We start from the raw sequence: 14,336 nt of genomic DNA, 5'->3' as shown, positions 1-14,336 counted from the left end.
TTATAGTGACGTCTCATTCTCATAGGCCTCTGAATGTAGTCAAGATAGCGAATGGATCCGATGTATATCGATCATCATAGAAAAGAATGAATACGATGTCTAAGCGAGGAAGTTGTTATTCCCTTATTGGGACCAACTCAACAGACAATTAGGAACAACTCTCAAAAACAAGTATATAATATCACTATGAGAAGTACTTAAAAACAATTAAAAAATACATGAAATTAACAATTTAGGACAATCACAATCACTACTGACCAAGAGCATTCGTATGGTGTGCTCTCGGATGGTAGTTGAGGGTGGTTGACGGACGGAAGACAAATGTCAGGTGACGTCGGCAGCCATGTTTATTATGGTTGGGGAATAATGGTCGAAATGGTACAAGTTGATGTTAGACACGTGACAGAACGCACATCGGGACCCGCTCCGTCTCTCACACACATGCAGAAGTCGGACGGTGATTCTTCTTCGTAGACGTAGTCGTTGGCGAAGCGACGGCCTTGACCGACGCCACGACTAGCCGTACAATCCGTCCGCTTAGACTGTCGATAATCTGGGCCATCTCCTACGCTGGAGACCGTCTCCTTATCTCGTCTCCCTGGAGACTGTCTCCTTAACTCGTCTCCATGGAGACCGTCTCTCTGACTTATCATATCTGTCAGGTTTTGTAGCAAGGCATATTACGCAATGTGATGAAAGGACGCTGACCTATGCACATGTACACATAATACCCGCCGACGTAGGGAAGAGTTAATTGACATTTACAGATAGCTTTGAGAATCAAGGGTTTTAAGATAAGTTGAGTTGAGTTGAGTTGGGCTTTACGTCACATCGGCATTATTCCAGCCGTGTTGTGGGTCCAAAGTATATGTTTGGTTGCTGGAGAAAAGAACATGCATGCCTTTAAACAGTCTAGTCATCAAAACTCCAAGATACACCATTGCCCCAAGATATAGGTCACTTCATGAACGCTAGCTACACCAGGTGGGACAACCACTAGTTCCGTGGAGCACTTAACAAGAGTCTTTAGACGAAAACAAATCAAGTTTGTCAGCTTCGTGTTTACAAATATTTTATACACGATAAAGGATCATAATGGACACCACATTTGTCATTTTAATGTTACAAAACGTAAAAATATCTAAAGTACGCATACCGTCAGCATTAGAATAGATTTTGTGATTGAAAGACATGAATTTGTAACCTTCTGGAATGCAGATCTGGTTCCGTTCCTAAATTAACTTTGGTATCTCAGTACTACACATGTGCTCAATTAGTCAAAACAGACCAAAACAGATCATTTGTAACCATATACTACGGCAGCGCATTCGTGCCAAAGTCTAACATATACATGGATGATAGTTAGATGTGTATAATATATTATAATCTAGGAGGTATCACGTAGTATCGAATTGTCGACTGATTTCTTCACTTGTGATCATTACCACACAGGGACTTAGCTACCATTATAAAAATGCCCGGGCTTATATACTCTTGCCAGTAATGGTTGTCACCTCTCCCCCCTCCCCCACACCCACACACATCACCCCCACCCCTCTCCAATTAAAAAATTGAAGGGGTGACAACCATTATTGGCATGAGTATACATAAATGTTGCTAAAGATCACCATGAAAGTTTATTAAATGACCATTCAAACTCGGGTGAAAATGAAGTATGCACCCTCCTTTTCTCAATAGTGTGCAACACCCTCCCACCCCCTTTCTCAAAAAGCTGTATCCGCCCCTGAAGGTTGGGCAAACCCTCAATACTATCTAAATTTAAAGCTTTGCAATCTATCGGGCTACGCGCCTGACAGATTTTACGGGCGCATTATATGAAACAATATCGGGATGTGTATACTGTTGACTCAGTTTATACTGTCAGCTACATTGTAACATAGGCCATATGGCCCACATTACTAAATAAAATCTGTCTGTCTGAATTGTTGACTTAGTAACCATATTAATCGACAACAGTTCAAGGTATGTTTTATGTAACCTATGATTCAGTTATTAATGACGTTTGTTGCAACTATATCCAGCTATGGTCCAACCATCGCAACACAATAGCACCATATCAATAACCATGCGCTCGGTTTTATATCCTGGCTCCTGGCTTCTACATAGATAAACGTACAATCTACGTACGTGATGATATGCTATTGATAGGCTGTGACACACGTACACGTCTACTGTATACAGCACATGTGAATCGTTTCGAGGTTACTGATGCCGGACTGATCTCTGTTTTGGTAAATACCAGCCGTATACATGTTCAGCTTTGTACAGGATGGAGGTTAGGATACTGGTATCTGCTTGTGCTGGCTCTCTACTTCCACATAGACAGTTCTGGTCGACGCTGTCAGTCTTATAGCATCACTCAGCGCCTACAACACACGAACAAACTGTACTGCGAACGAACACATGTACAAACAAATACATTGTACCTACGTTATATTAATACAATCGCAATAACAACTATTCTGAACAAAGTGTACTCTCTCTCTCTGTCTCTCATGCACTAACATACACTAATCTCTCTCTCTCTCCGATAGGCTGCTCTAACATCTTGTATACTCACCTCCCTTCTGCATAGAGATGCCAAGATTGTGTTGCAGTAAGATGGCGTCTGTACCAGACCAATACCTTCAGGGTACGCGCCATCGAAACTGTAGCCCATGAACTGTAGAGACCTACATACACGTAACAGCATTAACCCTCCAAACCCTAGAGCATGGAGTAACCACTGTGTCAAGTTGGGATCATACCCGATGACCATCACGCCCAGCAAAGCCCACAGCCCGTGCCAGTAACACACAGCACTGAAGCATACCAGCAAAACACAGGCGTCCTCGAACACTATCTGAAGGAGTGGGTGTGTCGTGTGTAGATGTCCGGCAAGCTTTCTGGCGGGAAACTGTGTGACGATCAGTGTAACTACCAGCACGTTACCGACACTGAAGACGATGATTCCCCGCCAGAGGTCGTTGTTGGGTGAAATGGAGAGTTGGAGAATCATCCACTGACCCCACCAGACCAGCACTACCAGCGTCGACACCACAGCCACACCGAAGAGCACGTGAATGACATACAGGACGCTGCCCTTCTGAAAATGAAAAGGGGATGGATAAACTCAAGAATCATGTGTGTGTGTGCGTGTATGTGTGTGCGTGCGTGCGTGCGTGCGTGCGTGCGTGTACCATACAAAACAAGCCTTAACTGTAGTTGTTTCACCTTTTTATAGTAATAGTATCTCGCCTTTTTTATCTTATTTAAGGGGACTTTAGGGACAATGTTCTAAACTGAATAACATACAACACAACACAACACAACACAACACAACGCAACGCAACACAACACAATACATCACTTCTAACATGCCTGCCTTTAAATTTGGTGCTATGACTTTTTTCTGCTTTTAAATGACAATGTAATGAATATATGTTTTTGAAATAATACTCATTCCGAGTATGCACTTACAATGTTTATTAATGCAAACTTGTTCTCGTCACTATATGGCTGGGATAATGCCGATGTGACGCAAAACCCAACTCAACAACAACTCTAACATATCCCTTCTCGACTTACCTTTGTTCCAAACAGATGGATGGTGAAATAGTTGTTGGTCTCAACGTCAAGAACCCAAGCTCCTGGTGGCGTCAAAACGTTCCTGTACGAACGAAGGGCAACCAGACCTACAGTACCGATAGCTAGAGTTGTCAGTGAGCCAGGCATTGTCATGCCGATGTACAGGTTGAGAAGTTCCCATATCCCTCGCCAGTTGCTCACCTGGCTAAACGACATGACGTAGGTAAAGAGGCGTGACACCAGGTAAAAGGACACGTACTTTTCTTTCTTGACATACTTGTTCAAAACGTCCTGTGTGAAAAATGACGCCACCATCAACACAATGCTTATTGCCACCGATATCCATCCGGATGCTATCTTGTTGCTTGGCAAAAGATATAGTCCAATGAGGTTCCAGGTACTATTCCAGTAACATACAACCAATGGGCTGAAGATGAATAACACGAACAACGCATCCACAATGTGTTCTATAACGGTGGACACCATATTGAATACTGTTTTATAAAGACTGTTTCCTACAATAGGTATAATCAGGTTGTTGTTCTGTATTCCTCCAACACGGTGTTGTCAACATCAGATCGTCGTACACGACTTCCATACTTGATACAGTTGCAGAGTGCAAACCAAATCTCGACACAACGAAGTTAAGCATCAATAAATTGTTGTATTATACGGATATGTAACATATTGATGTACACAGTTTATTGATGACAGTGTATTGATGATATTATTGTATATCTAATGTAGCTGCTATTGCCGCTTTCCTTTGTTGATATTCATATATGCGTTACTTGCACTACTCCCAGCTGTCGTCTGCTTCGCATTCAAGTTGGACAGGTGGACATTCTGATACAATGTTTCAACATGAACTGGGTAATTTTAACAACAGATTGCGCCTCTTTTTAAACATAAAACAATCATCTTGTGTCTCCTCATTCAGAAAGTCCTGTGTGAAATATGACGCCACCATCAATATAATGCTTATTGCCCATGATGTCAATGCGGATGCTATCTTGTTGCTTGGCAACAGATATAGTTCAGTGAGGTTCCAGGTACTATTCCAGTAACAAACAACCAATGGGCTGAAGATGAACAACATAAACACCGAGTCCACAATGTGTTCATTGGTGCAAATCGCCATCTTATATATCGTTTCTTACCATTACATGATACACGGTTTCTTCATGACAGCTTATCCCCATGTTAATATACTGTTGTCCTGCTTAGATCATCATTCAACTCAAGAAGTCTAACACACAGTGCTGACAAGGAAATGTCGTTCTAAAGTGGCTTTGTGGACGTTAAATATCACTCTCTCTCTCTCTCTGTATTGATACAGTCAATTTCAACTAAATTTTTCAACATGTCATATTCATGTTGTGCTCTTCTGGAGTTGTATACACGTGCACTGACAGCTGGCTTCTACACGTACAAGGTTACCGATAGTTTCTAATTTCACTGGCGAGATCGGACTGCTGTGCCGTGGTGGAGTAATTGATGTTGATAACTGGAGCACGTCTAACTCTGCAAAATAGACGATAATGGTTTCACATATGATTTGCTAGATTGAACATAACCGTGATAGCTAGGGTACAGGAGCTCACCTTTATTCACAGATATAAAAAACGTGTGTATGCTAAAGAATTGTGACATTTAGGATAATGGTGCATTAGGGTTTACATCGTGAATTCACAACGCCTTTTGGAAAGTGGCCAAATGTAACCATGAAGAACAATCATTCAATATACCCTTTCAAACTATGTGAAGTTATATCAAGTTGAATGAATATCCATTGTTATGGTCACTTGAAAGCGTTACTAATGGCAAAAGATATCTTTCTTCGGACCTTCAACAGTTTCAACATAAAAGCCACAAATCCTTTCCACATTCATAAGAAATTTCTGTCAAAAACGTCGATTGTGCAGTTGTGACTGTATCATGAGCAGATATGTGTTTCAGCAGTATTACAGCTGTATGATGTTGTTTGTAAACATGGTTCGGTTCTGAGGACCACCGGTACTTTCTATGGTATAATCATAAACTATGTTCATATTGTCATGCAGATGGTGTTTTCTGTGTTGGGGAGTTGTTTTTAAATCTATTTATCGAAAATGAGGTATTTTGAATTTCAGTTAGCCATTGATGACCACAAAAGGATATTTTGTATTGTGCATTTCCCGCCAGCAGTTATAATGAACATGACGTTTCTGGTGATTGTGCATTTGAGGCATTTACGAAAGATGTGTACTAAGTATATTGTTTTGACATGGATGTTTACAGGAGCAGGACAAAGTACCATGTAAAAAAGACTTGCTTTTAGGGATTTACATCGGTGCTTTGGACGAGGATGTAAAATGTTAGCCTTTCGGTTGCCGGTTAAGAAATATAGTGGGGAAGTTGTAATAATTCTTTTGATCATCTCAATCTCAAACAATTGACAATGGTGTGGTAAATACATCTTGTACTCTTGTCATCTTGTCATCTTGTACATCTTGTCGTTGTTAATACGTTGGATGGCACAACGGCATGGAAATACGATTGACATAAATCATTAACGTTGTTGTATATTGAACAAAGTTTTTCAGATTTTCTACTGAAAAGAAAGTACACACCTGGTTTGGGGGGACTGTTTTCAAAACAAACAACGTTAATATTTTGAAACGTGTTTTGATTGTGACTTACATATTCAGTGTGTATGTGCTGTCAAAACACCACCAATCTATATTAAATACATGAAATGTATTAGTATATTGATTAGATGACAAGGGTCCAAGGGTTCACGTTATGCGTATTAAATTTTGACACATAAATGAGTGAGTGAGTGAGTTGGGTTTTACGCCGCACTCAGCAATATTCCGGTTATATGGCAGCAGTCTACACATAAATGAAGTATTGATTCTGTATATATAACCAATATAAAGGTTTGGATAAGCTATTATTTAGGGTATACTAGGGCGCTGAATATCGCCGATACATTCTGCATGACGTATAAACGGTGTTTTTATCCCACAAAGACGGGTGTTGCATGTGGGAAGTGATTTGATCCTAGGATATAAACATTATAGAATGATAGGGGAGTGGCCTGATCCTTGTGCTCCAGCATCCACTTATGGACATTCGACAAAGCCGCCTTTCGGCGGGGAATTTATTTGTATTCTCTTGAAATATAGAAAATAGTAATAATAAATTAAACACTTTGTTCCAAACAAAAAAGAAAGATGACGACAATTATGATGAACTAAAGTGAACGTCGAAGCCTCTGGCCCTTACAGATTATTGTAAAATAGGCCTCTGGTGTTCATGCAGCACTGTTGGGGGATTCGGACGACGTCGTAAACGTCTCGCCATTTCACAATGGTGACAAACAAGGGAATCTTGTGCGCCAGGGTAACACAATAACAATGTTCTGATTAAGATTGCTATTCATTTCGATCAACATGTGGTCTGCTCATAAAAGCGCGAGTGGAAGGTCAACCGAATTTGGTACTCCTGTTTGCCTTCTATATTTATAGTGACGTCTCATTCTCATAGGCCTCTGAATGTAGTCAAGATAGCGAATAGATCCGATGTATATCGATCATCATAGAAAAGAATGAATACGATGTCTAAGCGAGGAAGTTGTTATTCCCTTATTGGCACCAACTCAACAGACAATTAGAAACAACTCTCAAAACAAAAGTATATAATATCACTATGAGAAGTACTTAAAACAATTAAAAAATACATGAAATTAACAATTTAGGACAATCACAATCACTACTGACCAAGAGCATTCGTTTGGTGTGCTCTCGGATGGTAGTTGAGGGTGGTTGACGGACGGAAGACAAATGTCAGGTGACGTCGGCAGCCATGTTTATTATGGTTGGGGAATAATGGTCGAAATGGTACAAGTTGATGTTAGACACGTGACAGAACGCACATCGGGACCCGCTCTGTCTCTCACACACATGCAGAAGTCGGACGGTGATTCTTCTTCGTAGACGTAGTCGTTGGCGAAGCGACGGCCTTGACCGACGCCACGACTAGCCGTACAATCCGTCCGCTTAGACTGTCGATAATCTGGGCCGTCTCCTACGCTGGAGACCGTCTCCTTATCTCGTCTCCCTGGAGACTGTCTCCTTAACTCGTCTCCATGGAGACCGTCTCTCTGACTTATCATATCTGTCAGGTTTTGTAGCAAGGCATATTACGCAATGTGATGAAAGGACGCTGACCTATGCACATGTACACATAATACCCGCCGACGTAGGGAAGAGTTAATTGACATTTACAGATAGCTTTGAGAATCAAGGGTTTTAAGATAAGTTGAGTTGAGTTGAGTTGGGCTTTACGTCACATCGGCATTATTCCAGCCATATAGTGACGAGAACGAGTCTGTATTTATGATAAGAGGGGATACGCCGAAAGTTTGCTGAATGCATTAAACAGACAAAGGAGATAGACTATCGGTGCACTTTGGACACACATTGAAACACTTAGGTCGTTTGAAGTTTTAAAGAAACTTATTAAAATGGTTTGCTCTATGACGGCTATTATTTCATCACACCCCATCCATATTACCCTACCAAATAGTATTCGAAACTATGCCTCTATGATTCTCTCTTTGTTAACTGTATAAAACACGGGCATTACCCGTAAACAGTGAGAAATCCTAAGGTGTAATATAACATATTAAATGTATATTTAAAAAATATCAGGAGCAAGTAAATTCACATTTTGTGTATGATTCAGCTACATTAGAAATTGAAAAGCAATTTAATTATTCAGGGTTATCGGTGGTATATACTACATGGTAATCTCAGTCAATCAAAGTGTTAGCCGAGGAGGGTCTAGAGTTTGTAATGCGGTAGTAAATGAGGTTAAGGAAATAAGTTAGATGTTAAACTTTCACCAGAGTTATTTGATACTTGCGTTGTACCAGTATTGCACTATGGATGTGAAATTTGGGACTAGAAACGAACGGAGTGTATTGAACGAAGACATAGATTCACGTTAGTCACTCTGAGACAAGTGAATGTTGTGTGATATTGATGTAAGGTATAGTATATCGTCGAGTCCTTATATTTTAATGGAAATATACGGTAAAGCATGCAATATTTCCAGTCATCGGTATTGTTACAAAAAACATCTATTATCTGAAAATGTCTGTCACCATAACTGGTTATCTCCCCTCAGTGTGACTGTACCTACTTTTCGCGCTGCGTTAAAACAGCCCCAAGAAGATAGTTACATGACAACCTGGTATGAAAATGTTGGCAAATCTTATTCGCTTTACTTGTATAATGATTTTAAAGTGAAATTCTGTCTGGGAAATTATCATTACAAAGTTTTAAACTCTAGAAATAGATGTGAACTAACAATATAACGATTATCCTCTCATCCTCTACCCATAGAAACTGGTAGACATTGATGCAACAGAAACCCGCTGTGAAAGAATCTGTTTAGAAGGTAAAAATATTGATATAGAATACGACTACCATTTTGTCTTGATATGCCCTTTGTATAAACAGTTATGATGTTAGTATATTAAGCAACATTATTGTTTAAAACCGCCAATGCTAAAATATTTGCAATCATATCAATGCGAAAGTATCCCCATACAAAGAAACTTAGTGAAATATGTTTGTGAAGTGCTGAAGTTGAGAAACAACAGTCATAATAATTTTTAAATTATATCCTCGCCAAGTAGTAGTCTCTACGGTTAATCTTGGCTGTCCATCACACATCACCACAAATATAACCGACTACTCTGCACTACAGCCAGAGGTCAATTATGACTTGAATTAATAAAGTCTGTCTGTCTATGATGTATTTAATGGAAATACTCTCTTGATGCTCTCCCTCTTCCACACAAATGATTTAAATGTGACAAAATCTATCTTAAACATTTTGTTGTAATTTTGAAACTGGGGTATTGCGTGTGAAATTAGCTCCGTTATCGGTTATGAGTTCAATGTTAACATGCAAACATGTATGGTGATATGATATTTAATGCTCAACACAGCTGTGACATTACTCACTTGTCCTTTGTCCGTCCATCCATTGCAAATGCAGTCCCATAGATGTGCGATGTCATGGTGGGATGGAAGCGTTTGCGCCAATAATGATCCTATATTATCTTTGTGTTCGTCTACGGGGATTTCACGGAGGTGGTACTAGTCAAGGCCAGTCTCAATCAGAGCTTTCCCCTTACATTATGTGGACAAATACCCCATGCTTAAATTTGGAATATCTGCTAACATCACACATGGCAGTCAAGGTCCTTCAGCCACTGTATGGAAGAGTTCAGGTTGTTGTGTGCCACAACGACATGCTCCAGTGACCACCTTCCGGTACATGGAGCTGACCTGTACACGACCCTGTGATCCCGTAACAACAAACCAGCTGATATTACTTAAGCTTTATTGATTTATTGTGGTTGTCCAAATAGACCCATCTACCCTTCTTAACCCAGAACATGTTAGGTTAAATACACTACCTGACAATTCAGATCTTAAAGAATGGCCATAACAAAGCAATGGTATAGCAGGAAACGTCTCAAAGTGACATTAAACCTATCTCAGTCAATCATTTAACAACACACTTTCCATAATTACTCCCGGCCTGTGAAAATCCAGGGTAGAATTGATCTTCAGCAAACCATGCTTGTCTTAAGAGGCGAATAACGGGATCGGGTCGTCAGGCTCACTGACTTGGTTGACACACGTCATCGTATCCCAGTTGCGTAGATCGATGCTCATGAAGTTGATCACTGGATTGTCTGGCCCAGGCTCGATTGTGTACATACCGCCACCATATAGCTGGAATATTGTTGAGTGAGGAAAAACTAAACTCACTCACTCACTCACCCATAACTACGCCCCCTCAACTATTAATCTATGCAACTGTTATCACAACCTAACTGAATAAATACGCGGGACAAAGCTTTACTTCGAGATAACAGTAAGTTCCAAATAGACAGCTTGTCCCAGTTAATGTCCCACCACTTAGCATCTGCTTCTACATGATCTGGGGAAGCGGGGTAGCCTAGTGGTTAAAGCGTTCGAAGACCCGGGTTCGATTCCCCACATGGGTACAATGTGTGAAGCCAGAGTATATGGTCTCTGGTGAAGCCCATTTATGGTGTCCCACGCCGTGATATTGCTTGATTATTGCTAAAAGCGGTGTAAAGCCAAACTCACTAACTCACTCTACATGATCTACACATTGTTTTTCGTACCCAATCACTCAGCGGAAATAATACAGAATGGCATGTGTGTCCTCTAGTCGTCACTCGCTGTCCGGAAGTGAGAACGTGGTCTCGGTAGTCGCTGTCTTGTGTATGGCCTGACTCAATGCCTGAAACAATCAAATGAACGGGGCTCAACAACTGTACTCACTTCAACAAAATTAACATTGCACCTGTGAAATCACCACTTCATTTGAGATATACAGGCATATACGTATCCCGCATTGTTTGGTTTGGGGTAACTGTTTCTCCAAATACAAAGGTCAATCAGTAGGTCCACTGGGTGGTGATTCGATATGTATCATAGCAATGGCTATAGTTGGCGTCAGCTGACCAGCTAAGGGTCAAATCGCGACTAAGCCAAAGCATTCGTTATTTATCCCTAAGAGTTGTATCCAGGTCAGACTGTCACCTGTCAACTGTACGACAGACATCTGGTCAGCAGACAAAGTCATGCTTCAGTGGCCATTCGGTCATTCTCTTACTGTGATTCAGGGGCGGATACAGCTTTTTGAGAGGGGGTGGGGGTGTGCACACTATTGAGAAAAGGAGGGGGTGCACACTTCATTTCACACAAACTTTCAGCACAAAGATCCGCCTATGAGATTATCTGACAATTTGTTTTAGAAATAGAACCTACACAGTAATATGGATTTAGGGGTGGGAATGTGAAGGAAGGGGATGTAAGAGAACATTGTTCAGGGAAGGTTAAATACAAATAACTGGATTGTGACGCTTCTTGTGTCTTCGGTCCAGCTGAACTTTATGATAGAAAGGACAGACATGAACCCCTCAGTAGGCCTACCAAACATTCTGCTTTTTTCTACAGCTACTTGCTCACTTTAATAATATGGCCATTTGTAGAGCGCAGTAGTAACTCCACACCTCAAGGGCATGCTCTTTGCGCAACAGTAAAAATGTACACTATATACAGGAAGAAGTTTTATAAGATTTAGTTGTGGTTGAACAAGAATGTTTTGAGTCTTGATTTAAAGATGGAGATGGAAGGAGATGACTTGACATGGAGAGGTAGTGAGTTCCAGAGGGAAGCTGAGTAAACGCTGAAAGATCTGCCGCCAAAAGTTTGTAACTTGTATTTTGGGACACTTTCTGTCATGTCTGACGAAGCGTCATGACACAGTACATTGCACGATATTGGGAGGGAGTTTCTGACAATTAGGTATGGTTTCTGTCAATCAGGGCGTTTCGGGGTGTATAACTTGAATTGATGCGGAGAAGGGTTGTGAAGCAGACACGTGATGGGGGAAGGGCAATAATTTTAAGGGTCGACGTAGGCTTAAATGTATGTAACGTTATATTTTAGCACGCTTGTTACGTCCGGACATGTTTGCTCTGTGTTGAGTAGAATGTATTCTTACGTTTCACTGTAGCAGATCAATCAGCTTCAAACTTTTCATATTTTACCATCCTCTTTCTCGCAAAGTATACCGTGTATTTAATTAACGATTTGGCATCATGTTTTCAATGAGATGAGGCAGATCCCTTTAGGCAGGCTACAGTCATCTTATATACTCACCTCTCTTCTACACAGCGATGCCAAGATTGTGTTGCAGTAAGATGGCGTCTGTACCAGACCAATACCTTCAGGGTACTCGCCATCGAAATTGTAGCCCATGAACTGTAGAGACCTACATACACGTAACAGCATTAACCCTCCAAACCCTAGAGCATGGAGTAACCACTGTGTCAAGTTGGGATCATACCCGATGACCATCACGTCCAGCAAAGCCCACAGCCCGTGCCAGTAACACACAGCACTGAAGCACACCAGCAAAACACAGGCGTCCTCGAACACTATCTGAAGGAGTGGATGTGTCGTGTGTAGATGCCCGGCAAGCTTTCTGGCGGGAAACTGTGTGACGATCAGTGTAACTACCAGCACGTTACCGACACTGAAGACGATGATTCCCCGCCAGAGGTCGTTGTTGGGTGAAATGGAGAGTTGGAGAACCATCCACTGACCCCGCCAGACCAGCACCACCAGCGTCGACACCACAACCACACCGAAGAGGACGTCAATGACATACAGGACGCTGCCCTTCTGGAAGAGGGAATGGATTACTTGTTTATGCTCATGTTAATTAAGATATCTTCAAATTGAACGAAATTATATTTAAATGGCTCAACAAATTGTTCAACTGGAGGTACATACAAAGAAACCTTTAAATTATTGTGCAGAAATGTCATTTTTGCTTGTATGAATCATATGTTGTTTCACGGCATTCCGACATTTTAACACCTCCGCATCAACGATGAAAGGGGTAAATCTGCATTGTTTCATGCCGATATGTAGAGAGAATTGACCGAATTTGAACATCGGTTATATTCTTTCAGTGAGATGTACAGAGGGTACTATTTGCAATCACCGTCTTTTGAAATACAGTGGCGGTTCGGTAGCATAGTGGTTAAAGCGTTCGCACATGATACATAGGTGCAACGTATGGAGCCCCATTTCTGGTGTCCCCCGTCATGATATTGCTGGAGGTGAGGTGATGTGAAATTGGGTTTAACGTCGTGCTTGAGAATATTTCGCTCATATGACGACGTGCATGCGTGTGTATGTGTATGTGCGGCTGCTTGTACTAGCCCAGACTTAAGCTGGTTTTATAGTGCTAGCTCACTGAGATACCATGCCACTGTTAAGCATGAATACCCCACTCAGACACAGTATACTGACTCCGAGCCGACCAGTCCTTGTTGTACCCATTAATGCCGAGCGCCAGGCAGGGATCAACCCACGACCTTCCTCTCTCCGGGCGGACGCTCTAACCACTACACCGCGGAGGCGGTCTGATATTGCTGGAATATTGCTAAATACTCACTCACCAACTTAGATACATCAGATTACCTTCAAAAGACATTGCACACATTGTAACACAATAGAAACAAATGAACATGTACTGAAAAAACGTATACCAGTTCCTTAGCTTTGCCGTACCGTCTATGAACTTAGTTTGTATCGTCTTACCTTTGTCCCGAACAGATGAATGATGGTGAAATGGTTGTCGGTGTCAACGTCAAGAACCCAAGCTCCTGGTGGCGTCAAAACGTTCCTGTACGAACGAAGGGCAATCAGACCTACAGTACCGATACCTAGAATTGTCAGTGAGCCAGGTATTGTTATGCCGATGTACAGGTTGAGAAGTTCCCATATCCCTCGCCAGTTGCTCACCTGGCTAAATGACATGACGTAGGTAAAGAGGCGTGACACCAGGTAAAAGGACACGTACTTTTCTTTCTTGACATACTTGTTCAAAACGTCCTGTGTGAAAAATGACGCCACCATCAACACAATGCTTATTGCCACCGATATCCATCCGGACGCTATCTTGTTGCTTGGCAACAGATATAGTCCAATGAGGTTCCAGGTACTATTCCAGTAACATACAACCAATGGGCTGAAGATGAATACCACGAACAACGCATCCACAATGTGTTCTATAACGGTGGACACCATATTGAATACTGTTTTATAAAGACTGTTTCCTACAATAGGTCT

General features: G+C 41.4%; 1 protein-coding gene across 2 annotated transcripts; it reads right to left on the bottom strand.

Annotated features, from left to right (window-relative positions):
- Positions 1–2,128: 2,128 nt before the first annotated feature.
- LOC124258240 lies at positions 2,129–14,336 on the bottom strand. Of its 2 annotated transcripts, none has more exons than XM_046692307.1 (3): positions 13,806–14,336; positions 12,354–12,878; positions 2,129–2,387 (listed from the first exon to the last, which is right to left on the bottom strand). In XM_046692307.1, exons 1-3 carry the CDS (start codon positions 14,292–14,294, stop codon positions 2,298–2,300), a joined length of 1,104 nt encoding a protein of 367 aa, XP_046548263.1. In that variant the 5' UTR covers positions 14,295–14,336; the 3' UTR covers positions 2,129–2,297. The 2 variants fall into 2 exon arrangements, with proteins under 2 accessions (XP_046548263.1, XP_046548264.1); XM_046692308.1 differs by lacking the exon at positions 2,129–2,387 and adding an exon at positions 10,349–10,926 and having other exon boundaries at positions 13,806–14,333.

Source organism: Haliotis rubra, unplaced genomic scaffold (assembly GCF_003918875.1).
Source record: "Haliotis rubra isolate DU_JTF1 unplaced genomic scaffold, ASM391887v1 Scf688, whole genome shotgun sequence".
NCBI lineage: Eukaryota > Metazoa > Mollusca > Gastropoda > Lepetellida > Haliotidae > Haliotis > Haliotis rubra.
The sequence above is the reverse complement of the archived record's forward strand: the minus strand, read 5'-3'. Positions and strand labels throughout refer to the sequence as shown.

Coding starts and splice junctions, on each gene's coding strand:
- LOC124258240 (XM_046692307.1), bottom strand. CDS start 14,294: ATGGTGTCCACCGTTATAGAACACATTGTGGATGCGTTGTTCGTGGTA. Junction 12,879..13,805: donor TTCATCTGTTCGGGACAAAG/GTAAGACGATAC, acceptor TCCCTCTTCCAG/AAGGGCAGCGTCCTGTATGT. Junction 2,388..12,353: donor CATCGCTGTGTAGAAGAGAG/GTGAGTATATAA, acceptor CGTGTGTTGTAG/GCGCTGAGTGATGCTATAAG.